This window comes from Passer montanus, unplaced genomic scaffold (assembly GCF_014805655.1).
Source record: "Passer montanus isolate IOZ18808 unplaced genomic scaffold, ASM1480565v1 scaffold19, whole genome shotgun sequence".
NCBI classification, from domain to species: domain Eukaryota; kingdom Metazoa; phylum Chordata; class Aves; order Passeriformes; family Passeridae; genus Passer; species Passer montanus.
In genome coordinates this window covers 1837540-1851057 of record NW_024366480.1, presented here as the reverse complement: position 1 = coordinate 1851057, position 13518 = coordinate 1837540, and the positions used below count along the sequence as shown (strand labels likewise).

General features: G+C 43.3%; 1 protein-coding gene across 1 annotated transcript in view; it reads right to left on the bottom strand.

Annotated features, from left to right (window-relative positions):
• Positions 1-13518, bottom strand: part of LOC120500796 (neural-cadherin-like) — a 57647-nt gene that overhangs the window by 19680 nt on the left and 24449 nt on the right. The window contains exons 10-18 of the mRNA XM_039706212.1: positions 12933-13103; positions 9482-9654; positions 9211-9378; positions 8028-8277; positions 6667-6794; positions 5298-5484; positions 5018-5161; positions 3057-3340; positions 525-2142 (exon numbers count right to left, since the gene is read on the bottom strand). Coding sequence (XP_039562146.1) covers positions 525-2142; positions 3057-3340; positions 5018-5161; positions 5298-5484; positions 6667-6794; positions 8028-8277; positions 9211-9378; positions 9482-9654; positions 12933-13103 — 3123 coding nt within the window. The remainder of the gene's footprint in view (positions 1-524; positions 2143-3056; positions 3341-5017; positions 5162-5297; positions 5485-6666; positions 6795-8027; positions 8278-9210; positions 9379-9481; positions 9655-12932; positions 13104-13518) is intronic.

Below are 13518 nucleotides of genomic sequence, written 5' to 3'. Positions count from 1 at the left end.
AAAATTCCCCCATAACAGCATCTTTCAGCTGAAGATTTAGATGAATGTTTCAGCAGTTTAGATATGGGTTCAGTTTAAGTGTATTCACTAAAATTCAATGCAGTCTGGAAAAGAAAAAAGGTTTAAGGAGGAGAAAAAAGGTTCTCAGCATTCAGACTCATAATTTCTCAGCAACATTATGAACTTCAGTAATTTTTTGTCCCCTGATATGTTAATGCTGTTGAAAAACCGTATCTGAAACCAAGAGACCATTACTCAGGTTTGACAGAAAGGTGCCAAGAAAAGCAGCCAGTTATGCTCCTTCTTCAAGGCTGGCTCACTTTCTTCCACAAATCAAGTGGCCCAGGGATCTGTGCCCCACATACCTACTGTTCTCTGTTGGGGTTTAAGAAACTTCAGTAGCACCTCAACCAACAGCTTACGTGGAACAGGACAGAGTCCTCCTGTAAAACTTAAAGCTGCCTCTTTTGGCCTTATGTCACACTTGGAAGCAAGCACTTGGAAGAAAACAGGGAGTGATTTACCATCATAGCTGTAAATGAGACACTCCATGTAGCCAGCAGAATGCGGGTGGTCATTTTGGTCCCCGATGTTCACGGTGAGTGTGTTGGTGGAGCTCATGGGTGGGGTGCCGCTGTCTGTGATCAGGATGGGCAGGTAGAACGCCTTGTGCACCTCCCTGTCAAAGGTGCGCAGTGCGGTGAGCCCGGCGCTGCCGTTGTGGAAGTCCTGCAGGCTGAAGCTGCCCAGGCCATCGAAATCGCTGAGGAGGCGGAAGGAGAAAGGGGCTCCGTTCGCAGCAGTGTCTCTGTCCTTGGCATACAGCAGGGTGGAGGTCTCATTCATTTGGACAACCTGTGGAGAAGCTGTGTTTTCCCAGACCACCGGGTTATAATGTGCCTCAAACTCTGGCCCGTTGTCATTTACATCCTGCAGAGTCACTAAAACAGTGGCACTGCCAGTCAGAGGGGGCTGTCCCATATCAGTGGCAATCACAATGAGTTGGTACTGAGCCACCGTCTCATAATCCAGCAATCCTGCAACCATCAGCCACCCATCACTAGCCAAAGAGAACTGGCCACCTGGATCAGACTTGTTTAGCAGGTGGAAGGAAAACCTCCCATTCAGGCCAGAATCCAAGTCAACAGCAGAAACCTGAATAATTTTGGTGCCAACTGGTACATCTTCCCCAAGTGCAGCCACTTCATAGAACTGAGGATAGAAGACAGGAGCATGATCATTTGAGTCCTCCACATAGATCACACAGTGAGCGATGCTGAAGAAATCCATGTCCTCTGCTTTCACAGTCAAATTGAATACCCTCTCATGAGGCTTCTCAAAGTCAACCCGTTTGCGTAGTCGGATAAACCCGCAGTTGTTGACTTCATCTGTCTCTATGGAGAACTTGCGGTCATTGTCCCCATCAACGATGCTGAATGTCACCATGGCATTTTCTCCCTCATCTCTGTCCACAGCAGACACCACTGCCACCTCAGTGTTAATACTCGCATTCTCGGAGACAAATGCTGTGTAAATCCTTTGCAGGAAGACTGGAGCATGATCATTCACGTCAGTCACCAAAATAGTGGCGGTGCCTGTCCCAGTGAGCCCTCCTCCATCTCTGGCCTCAACCACCACTAGGTATTTGTCTTCCTTCTCACGGTCCAGGGACCCAAGCACTGTAGAGATGGTGCCACTAACTGAATCAATTGAGAACAAGTTCAAATTAATTTCGTTTTTGATGTTCTGAATGATACTGTATGTTAGCACAGCATTTATACCAGCCTTGGGGTCATCGAGGTCCACTGCTGTCATTTCCATGATGGGAGTGTCAGCCGGAGAGTTCTCAGGGATGTGGCCTGTGAAACAGCCATCCGACACACAGAGGAAAAGGGGTGCGTTGTCGTTCACGTCCCTCACCTCTATGATCACATCTGCAAAGCCAGTCAGGCCCTCTCCGCCCTCATCGGTTGCAAGAACGAGAAAGCGCCACGTCGATCGCTTCTCCCGGTCCAACCTTCTGTGTGCGCTGATCTCACCTGTGCTCTCGTCGATGCTGAATTCACTGCTGGCTCCCTGTCCGTGCAGGGAGTAGCTAATGGCATTTTGATCTGCTGCTTGGTCGGGATCCGTTGCAGAAACCTGGAACAAGCCACAGCAGGCAGGTGTTTACGTTAAAAAAAGGGAAATCACAGCTCTCTTATCAATGGCAGCTGCTACAGTGCAGAGCGTGAATTTTAACAGCAAGCATCTGTTGGTTTGAGTCATTCAAGTACTCTTTCAATAAACACCATGTACAGTCTAGAGAAACAAAAAGAGGATGTTTCCACAGACTGATACATTCTACTTCCCCGTATATTTTGGAAAGAGAAAAAACTGTAGGAAGATTATTTTCGAGTGAAAATAATAACAATTCTGCTGAGCAAATATTTTTTGTGAAATTTCTGGAGCTGGAATTCAAAGACAAGCAGAGGTTGATTTTCTCTGAGTTTACAGACTGCTGTGAAAACAGGCCATATATCCAAGCTGCTGATCAGCATAGGCCAGAGAGAACTCCCAGCTCCTGATTTGCATCCAGGGATTGTTTGGGAGATTGCTAGTTGGGCCTACCAAGAACTGCTCTAAAAACAAAACAACAAAGATCATTGAGCTGGAGTCAAAAAACAGTCCCTGGTAATGTTTATTTGGTAACATAAATTTGAAGTACACATGCCAACCATTCTGTGCTTATACAGTTACTCCAAATGTGCCAGATCTTCTTTGTAAAAGAAAGTTATCACATTTTTCAATACTTTAAATCACATAATTTTAAAATCAGTTTGGAAAAGACTCTTAGGATCAAAATCAACTGCTATTTATGTAGGTGAAGAGAGCAAGTTCACCATGAAAAATTATCAGGTTTCCTTTATTCTGTTCTTTACAGAAAGTTGCTAGCTAAGTCCTATTATCAGGCCTCCCCCACCCTAAATGTACCATCCTTTTGGATTTGTGTGAATGGATGGGATTGAGCTGAACACAAAGCCAGGTTTTGCCCTGCTTTGTGGAAACTGCTTTACCTTTAGGACAAGTACGGGCAGATCAGTGAGCTCCTCCAAGACACTGCCCTGGTATTCATTCTGAGTGAAGACTGGTGCTTCATCATTCTTATTGACAACACTGATGATGATAAGAGTGTGGTTTTCCCATTTTCCATCAGAAGCTACAAGCCGGAGTTCATAATGCTGTTCTTGTTCATAATCCAGAGGCTGAGCAATGAAGACAGTTCCAATCTCAGGTTCCACATCAAAGACCCCTTTCACATTTCCTGAAGTGATCTGATACCTCAGTTTGGCATTTGCACCTATACGAAAAAGAAACAATTGCCCCTGTTCACTCTGTGAATGCTCAATCCAGCTATGCACAATGGACATGTATCCAAGAGAAACCTTATTTTCCAAGACTGTTGTGGTGTGTGTGATAAAACATAAAAACATGACAGAATGATCTGTGTATGTAATTTGAAGGTTTTGTGTGTGGTAGATGGGAAGCTAGGTTTGCATTTATATTTACAAGTATAATTTACAGACACAGACAAGCACTTGTTGATTGATAATGGAGAAAAATGTGTGCCTCTAAGTTATTGTGCATTCATTTGCCAATAATAAAAAAGTAACATACTATGGAAATACAAGAAGCTATTTTTACTCAATGTTTCCTAAGCATCTGACTTCAAATGCCAGTATTCCTTAACTTTTTTTAAACCACTGGGTGGTGCTAAAATATAACAGAAGTCCTCTATTTTGAACAAGAATTCATCTTAGAACATTCCACCTGTGCAACAGCAGCTGTTTGATTGCTGCAAAACTTTTAGGAACAACAAAAAAAACTTTTAGGAACAACAACAAATACTTTAGTGCTTCCTGTTTGCTTATTTGGAAAGGTGAAAAACACATTGCATTCCAGTATACAAAGTCATTTCCTAAATTAAATAGGTGAGCTGCTAGGAGCAAAAAACATTCAGCTTTTTAAGTTGTGAGTCAGCTGTAGATGACAAGACTAGAGCAATAGGGATGGCTAGAAAGTGAAAAAGCTGTGCTCAACATTAGTGCTTGGAAGCACTTGGCTCCCTTTGCAACAAAAGCTTGAGCATCCCTTGCTAGCAGCTTTTGTCAAATTCTCCCAAGTGTAGCAGCTTGTTCCAAAGGCCTCTTTACACCTCCCCCATGGCACTAAGAGGCACAGGCATTGCAGCACTGTCCCAGAAAGGAACGGCCAGCTCCCACCTGCTCCCAGCAACACATCCCTCTGGCTCTCACTTGGGCTCTGTCACCAGCTTGCCTTCTTTTAACCAAGAGATTTGTTTCTCTTCAGCAAGTTGAGCTGGACCAGCTCACAAAAGTAACCAAAATGCCAAGACAGGGACTGGCTAGTGGTACGTGCTGTTGGACTGGCTCGGCACATCTGGTCTCACCACACAGCAGGGGCAGCTTCACACCATTGAGCCCAAATGGAACATCTGACTTCCCCTTTGTTCCTGACTTCATTTCTGGCCATACCATCCCACATACCATTCCATCTGACAAGCAGTGGAAAGGCCATACCTTTCCACTGCTTGTCAGATCCTTCCACAAGAATATTTAACCCACTAACTCACCAAAAAGCACATATTTGATTTTTTTACAATAGTGGTAAATAGAACTGACTCCTAGGGAGATCTTGAAAGCACAGAAGTCAGCAAAAAGCAAGCATGCGCTCTGGAAAGGGAGTATAAAGTTACAGCAGTGTTGTGATTCCAGCTAATTTCATTCTGCCCCAAAGACATTGCCAGCTAACTTAACCTTTGCACTACAAACCTGAGCACCTAATTAAAGAAAACAGTCACATGGACCCAGAACTTCTCTCCCCACTTTTACAAAAGTTTGAAATGTGGAATTGTTTCCTGAATGCAGAGAGTTGTTTGTCTATGTAGGAAGCAGCCCTACACACCAGCACACATCTACACAAAAAGGACTTAAATAGACATGCAGGGTCCACTCACCCTCATCTTCATCATGTGCTGTTGCTGTCACAACAGGACTTCCCACATCCCTGTCCTCATCTATGCTGACCTCATACACTGACCAAGGAAATGCCGGGGCGTTGTCGTTCACGTCGCTGACAAAAATCCTCACGTAGGCTGTGTCTAAGGAGGAGATGCAAGAGGAACACGCAGAGTAGAAATGGCAGAGGTGGAATATTGCATTATTCCAAACAGCTCACATACCTGACAAGCCTATGAAAGTTAAAAAGTCCAATATAGAATTCCTTCTTAGTTTTACCTGTGTTGGGCTGCCCATGAACACCAGGTCTAGCAGATTCTGATAAGTCCTGAGACTGGACTTCAATCAAGTAAGAGGCTCTTTTCTCTCTGTCAAAAGATGCCTGGGTGTAAATAATTCCTGTCTCAGGTTCAATGGTGAAGAACTGATAATCTTCATTGGCATCTTTTAATATTAAGTAGTGAACCTAAAAAGGAAATTGTTAAAAGAGGTTACATTTTCAATTTTCATTTGTATGTCCAAGTCCTGTGACCTCCCCCTTCCTCAGCAGCCACCTGGTTCTGTCGGCAAAGTAACAACACTCTGAGGAAAGACAGATCATCTCTAAGTATTTTGTTTATTTTGATATGAAAACTGCAGAATTCTCAAATAGAAGAACATCTGTACCAGTGATATCAAGGCCCATTAAACCCAGTATCTAATCTCCAATAGTGGTGAGTAAGAGCAGTTGAGAAAGTTCATGAATAACAGAAGGACAGAGAATGTATGGACTGGCATTTTCCCTGGTGTCTCCTCAGCTTCTAGTAATCCACTGTGCTTCTGTCTCAAAACAGAACAAAAAAACCCAAAACCAACAACAACAGCAACAAAACAAACAAACAAACAGCTAATAATTTGGGTCCCGTTCAACAAGACTGAGTAAATGAAAGCCTCCTCCAAAGAAAGCTATTCACATTTTTCCCTGTAATAAAGCTCCTTCTCTGAAAAAACATCAGTTCCATCCCCACCTTCAAATCATGCCCAGAGCAGCACCAGCCTGTTCTACCACTCAGGTTGCTCTTCAGAAGCTACAAAAATGACAGCTCCAGAACAGCAGAGTTCCCAGAGTCTCCACTACCCAGAGTTTCTTCACAGAAGAGCTAGTAGGATTTTTAGAATGGCTCAGGAAAATGCAAAGAAAATGAGCAATTCCCTTCAGAATTCTGCTTTTTCCTAGGGTTGTATCATTATTACTATGATGGTCAAATGCTGGTTTGACCAATGATGGTATTTAATCAACCATATTTAAAAGGCTGTGAATAACTGACAATAATCACTGATGATCAATTAAAAAATGAGCTAAAGAGGCAGGAGTTTGAAAACATGTCCTGCAGCCACATCCACTTGTCTTGTCATGGGAGCAACCCTGAGAGTCATGCAGCAGTGCTTTGTCATGGTTGCTGGATCAGGATGTGTTTCAGGACCCTGAGGTCACGAACCGCATCGTCTCTGCCTGCATCCCGTGAGATGCACACAGCCATAAGATGGACAAAGTGCTGTAAGAACTGCTGGTGGCTCATTACCCTGCCATCAGCTGACTGCACATTCTCACTAATTACAGCACTACAACTTGAGTGTTGTGAGGAAAAGAACTGGATTAAGGTCAAACCTCTCCATGTAGGCCAGAATCCAAGTCCATAGCTAACACCTGAGCCACAGATGTGCCAACATGAGCTCCTTCTGGCACAGACACCTCGTAGTTAGAAGACATGAAGAATGGAACATTGTCATTGACATCTGAAAAAGGAGGTGATGAGGATCATGGTAAGAAAAATATTTGAAAACTTTTTTGTTTACTGTGTTGTTTTGGTGTTTTCCCCACAGTTGTATTTTGCTTGGAGGAAGAACTTACATTGATTATAGTAATAAGCAATCCTGCTCTGGGTTTTCCCATTTTCATGGAAGCAGTCAGAAGACATTTTATAGACCCTGGGAAGTTTCTGGGAGACACTGCCTAATGCCAGCCGGGATAGTGGCTAATGATTTGACCAGAGATATGCTAAGTCCATGAATGCCAGGACCAGGAGGGCTTTCATCCACAGCTAAATTACTGAAAAAGGAATTTTTCTTGTGAGCAGAATGAAGTTTCTGCCAAATTCTGGTACCAATAACTGCACTACAGGAAAAACCTTCTGGGACAGGGTCCATAGCCTACAATGAGGCTCAGACCCTGCTCTACAGCCTGAAGGGGTTTTGCATTGGTGGATTGTGAAATACAGGACAATGGTAGCATAAAGTGAAGCAGGAAAGTTGGATTCCCTTTCAAATTACTACCCCATTTTCATTTCCATGGTGGTGGGGAAGAAAAATGTTTTTGCTGGAGACTTCATTTATTCATATTTTCATCTGAATATCTGCCTAACAAAAGTAACTCCACTAATCCTGCAAAAAAGCAGTGATTAATGTCAGATTTATAGTTTATGTGGATCATCTGGAACAGAGCCTTATGAAAGATTCTACTATAAGGAGGTTTGGATCAAATTTTTGAAAATTGCACTTATCATAAGGATCCTTGCAATTTCATTTCTTTAGATGTAATCTGATTATACAATGGAAAATATGAATGTAATAAAAACCCTAAACAGATAGCCAACACAAACCCAGCTTATCTGAGCTGTATCTCTTTCTATAGCAGACTATTTCCAGTAATACTCATTTCCTTTCAATAGCTTGGGAACAAGTGCTAGATTTCTCCTCCTTTCGAAAGAAAATATTATTACCTTTACAGAACCAGGCACAGTGCTGCCTAAACATTCAAACAGCCTATTTTTGCACTATCACATCTCCACATTTGATAGTTGTACTTAGGAATTGTCTCAGACAGACCTGTTTAATGACTGCAGACCTTTTTACACTATAGAAATGTACAAAGCATTCTGAGGTGGCTTGGCATTTCATGGCTGTTACCTTAATGCGTGGCATTATACTAAAAATAATGAGAATATTTTTCTGAGCCGCAGCAAAGCTTACCTGTTATATTCACACAAACAGTGGCAAAGGAGGCTAAAGGAGTCATTGCTACGTTTTGTGCCCGGACTGTCAGGGTGAAAAACTTAGTAGTCTCAAAGTCAAGTGGTTCAGCGACTAGAAGAGAAGCAGATCCATCAGCTCTGTTTGGCTTCAGATAGAAACGAACTGGCATGTTAGTCTCTGGAACTTGACCCTCCTCCAGGTTATACGTAACCCTGGGATCACCAAGAGGGGATGTGGCTTTGATGGTCTGAAGAAGAAAAGAGCCACCACATACATTCATGAAGCACGGGGTTGGAAGTGTTACATGTTGAGTTTGATGGCAGAAACATACACACATGTATGTTCTCCAAGAACATACACACCTGTATGACTCGGGTAACAGACAAAATAGAAACATTTACAGAGCTGAGTGTTATTTTACAATATCTAGGTTTGATGCAGGTGTTAAATCAACAAGAAATTTATCTGCCTGTAAATGTGCCAAGCCAGAACTGCAGCACAGCTACAGGAAATCCCCCCTCTCTCCTCCTTCCAAAGCAAAACTGATCCATAAGGAGACCATTTCTCCACTGAGTTGTACATTTTACCCAGCAAGTTACAGAAGAAAAACTCAAACCCTAAATTATATCCAAGTGCTTCAATATTATATGCAGGAGGAGGAAGGCAGGAATTATGTGGCAATATATATAAGACTAAGTCTTCTGTCCTTAAAGACTAAGTCTCTGTGTGTTATAAAGGAATTGGTTTGAGTTACAAGAGTCCAAAGTAAACTATGTCACCCCATGCTCTTGTGCTAAACTTAGAAAAGCTTTAAGAAAGACACAAGCAGATAGCACAGCCCACTGAGGATGAGGATGGAGGAGTGAGGAGCTGGCTCTTGGAGGGAACACACAAGAATTCCTTCTCTGGCAGTGCACAAGTCTTGCTCCTGTGGGAGCACACCTTGAGGGCCATTACTGCAAGAATTCACTGGGAAAACTGCTGCCAGCTGAAATGCCACCCTATTCTGTGACAGGTACACCTGACAAACATTAATGGGTACACAGCAGTGAAGGCTCATAAGGGCATAGTGCAATGCAGTCAGGCTGCAGAGCAGGCACCCATGAACTTCTGACTGAGAGCATAACAGAGGAAGAAGTGGAAGTGAAGAGGGAGGGAAGCAATCAAGCTTTTAACATACCACAATCCTGGTGTCACGAAGGGTGTTTTCAGGGATGGTTACCCAGTATGTGCTCTGCTCCCACCGGGGTGGCTGGCTCAGGGCACTGGTGACAGTCACTGTCAGCTCCACCGTGCTGCTTCTGTTCCCTCCATCTGTGGCTACAATATAGCGGCTGATGCGCATTGCCTGGGAGACAAAGGCAGAGGATACTTGAAAACTATTTTGTGCAAAGCAAGAGATTGCAATTAACCCTCTGCAATGGATTTGAGGGGTTGGAGTCTCACATTACCTGGGGTAGTGGGCAATTCACATACACCCAGCCTGTGCTGGGGTTGATCTGGAAGTATTCCAGCTGATGCTCTAACATTGAGTACGTGACAGCAGCATTCACACCCTGGTCACTGTCATGAGCTGCAACTCGGAGGAAACTCATCCCCACTGGAGTGTCTTCGCTAAGGAAGTCTTTGAAAAGACAAAGATGCTGTCAGCAGGTCTGCTCTGATTTAGCAGGCTATATTTGTAAAGAAATAGCCCTGTAAACATCATTGTTCCCTTCACGGGAGATTAAATGTTTCTGTACTGAAGCAGGTTATAAAGTATTGTCACCAACAGTGTCTGTAGTCCTCTTTTAGCTTCCCCTTCCCTCTCCCCTGCCACGCTGGGTTGTTAGGTGAGCTGCTGGTGGTGCAGATTTAGTGACACTGCTGCTGCCAGCACTGGTGCCACTCCACAGCGGTGCTGGCAAGCCCCACAGCAGCTCTCGAGCCCCCTGCTTCAGATCAGCCCAGCCTGCTGGGCTCAGCTGATGATAAAAGCAGGTTGGTGCCAAAGGGAATTCTGTGTGAATTGAATTAATCTGGAATATGAGTGGTGCCAGCAGCACTGCCAGTGGGAGGCACTAGGGTAATTGCAAAGCATAAAGACTCAGGTCACAGAAAACATGCCTCCAACCCCCCAGTGTTTTGGAAAAGCTGCCCAGGGCAAGGGCAATGATTATTTTATGTATGTCTCTTTCCTTAGGTTTCACTCCCTGTTCCCAGAAATCCACCTGTGTCAGAGGTGTGTCTTTCTGCCTGTAGTTATAGAGAGACCAATCCTTCTTTGAACCTGCTCACATAATTGTCACCTAAAAATCTGGTGGCAAAGTCATGCATTTGAAGAGTCCACTGCACAGAAGAATAATTAATTTTGTCTTCCTAAAGCCTGATTTCTGGAAGGGGCACCAACAAAATGATGGGAAATCAGGAGCAGTCATTTCCTATTCCCCTCCACTCTGTGAGGCACAGTTTCATCCCTGCCAGCTGTCTTTCTTCCACAATCTTTACCTTACACTGATTTTTGGTCCAGCTCTTCCCTCTATCCTCAGCCATCCAGTCCCAATTCCTCTTCCAAGTAGCTACATGTGCTTGTCTGATTGTGTTTTTGAGCTGTTTCCTTGTATTAAGTCTCCACCAGCTCAGTGTATTAAAACTGACAGTGGGAAGGCTGTTGCAGCTGGGTTTGGGCAACCCAATCAGTCTGTTAATTCATGTCTTGTTCAGAAAATATTTAATATATTTGATCTCCCTTTATATATGTGTCCTTTAGCATTTTTGATGTGGGATAATCAGAACTGCACACTACTTATGGAGCAGTCATGTTTTCTGTTTAGGTCTTCTCCTTTAATGTCTACAGTGTGTAGTAGTGGAGCAGAACAACTTTAAACAACAGCAACCATTTGCTCCATGAGCAGTAATTTGAGATTTAATTGGTTTCACTTGTCCCTGTGCCATTTAATTGTCCTGGGATTCTTGTGTTTGGTATGTCAGTAACAGACAAAGCTAATCTCACAAGAGATTTACCAGCACTAAGATAGATTAATGAAAATTGAATTTACTGCCATAAAATATTGTAAGTTCTCCTTTTTTGTGTTTATGCTTTTGTGTGTGTGTGTGTATTTATGCTGTCTTTAACAGCCAAACTCTGTTAAATTGCATTGTAATAAAAAAACCCAAAGTTACTTGGAAGGGTGGTAGTGTCTCATTTCATGTGATTTGCTTGCTTCTGACACAACTTTAATGTTTACTGTACTATCCTTACTAGAGTTTAGCATTTCTTTAGTGTTTATTTTGCAGACAGATGATAAGATACATGGCTAAATCAGGAATTTAACCAACATCCTAGTGCTGAGAGTAAAGAACCAGCAGTTTCCAGGATGAATAGAAACCTATGACTAATGGCCTTTGATCTTGTTAGGGAAGAAGCTATTTTTAATTCTGTGACGTTCAAGCATTGATTACTTATGTAGAGATGCTGGGAAAGTGCTAGGCACAACATGACCTCATTGTCTGCAGGTTTGCCATCTCAAAAATCTGCCTTTACTTCAGAACCTTTGCCAATACCCTCTGTTCATGAAAAAAGAAAAAAAATCTGCCTGTTCCTCAAAGTGCTGAAGCCATCATAATTACAAATGTAACCTCTCAGCTTCACAGCTTTTGAAAAAGAGGAATCCTGGGCAGTTTCACCTGAAGGACACGTGTGGTGGTAGAATAGAAAGGTTAATCTTTGCACAAACATTACCTCTACCTCAGAGATTGTCTGCTCCGCTCAAAAATATTTCTCTCCAGAAAGATCATTTCTACTCAACTTAGTGCTGCTTTGGCCAGGTTTGCAGAAGACACTGGTAAGACTATAGAAATAGCTATTCCAAATCTACAGATTTTAATGAATTTGGCACTTAGATACACACTACAAGGTACTTTAAAAGGTTCAACACAATTTTCCTTCTGCCTTTGTACATTACTCTGAAGTGTGGATGTATATTTAGCATATTTCCCAGCAGGTCACTTCTTGTTAAAGTCCTAAAATATAAAACATCCAACTTATTTTTGAATCCTTTTAAAATGCTGGCATCTGTGATGTTAAAGACAATTTTCTTATCACTTTAATAAGGCATTGGTCATTGCTTTGCCCTCCACTACATTTCCACACAAGTGGCAAAAAAACTCCAGAATTAAGTTGTTGGCAGATGCATCAGCAACAATTTTTTTTCCCCATTTTCAAGCAATTATGCAAGGAAGGACCTGTTCCAGTCCAACAACTAGAGATTATACCCATGATTTGTGAATGACATTAAATGTGGAGAGTCCAAGTGTAATGAAATGCGGATTCTACTGGAGAAGCTTCAAGTCAAATTAAACAAAAGACTGATGTAAAGCATATCATGTGGGGATGAAAAAGGGAGTGTCACCAGGTCAAATGGGAAAAGCTAGCTCAGCAGGACAGACACAGCAGGCATTGGCTCCCAGCCAAAGGCAGCCTAGAAACCAAGGATTCTGTGCTGTTTGACAAGACATAAATGCCACTTCAGTCTATTCAGAGATACTGTGCTACAGAGACACAGATGACAATTGTACTTCTGGTCAGGGTTGATGATTTGCCAGCTAGGATGTCATGTTCTGTTTTGGGACATCAAATAAAAATTCAGTGCAGAAAAAAGCTGGGCAGAGAAAACCTGCCAAGAGAAGGGATCACATCTGCCTCATCTGTAGGAGTGAAATACGTCAATGTTTTTAAGAGAACTGCAATGAGTAAAGAGCACTGGTTAATTGTGCACATTTCCACTGATGATGGGTTAAGCAGTAACTGGCTTAGTGGGGCACAAAGGAAGATCAGTCACCTAACTGACCACTGCTACAAGGAGTGACCCTCTAAGGAGATCCACGCGGCAGTGGTGGCACGGGCAGTCAAGCAGCGCTCACACTGATAGCGGCTGTTCTCAAACGTGGGATCGTTGTCGTTGACGTCGGCGATGAGGACGGTGAGCTGGCACACGCCGATCAGCGGCTCCCGCGCCCGGTCGGTGGCAGTGACACACAGGGTGTACTCCCTCTGCTTCTCCCGGTCAAAACTCCGCGTGGTGGTGATGACTCCTGCGAACACAGACACTCCTGTGCTGCCTGGCACAGCCTCAGGACTGAATTTGCAGAGAGCAACACAGCCGTGAAGCTGGATCCTCACCGACCCTGCAACGCGTGTCTTGGACTAGAGCAACTCCACTTCTCTTGTCTCTCCTCTCCTCACATGCTTCATGCCACCTTTTTCCTGCTGCCCTGGTAAGAAGCTCGGTCTGGGTATCTTGTTAACTCCTGGCTCATGGAGTACAGAAGGACTTTCTCCTTCTCATTGAAGGGCCTCTCCAGGTTTACTCCAGTGATAGTCCCAGTAACTGAATCAGCTCATTATTACTTTGAGGAAGAGTCACACCACAGAAGACACAAGTGATATGACCAAAGTAACCTCTGCTACAGGAGTTGGAGGCTGTTTCATTGAACCGATTAAAATTGG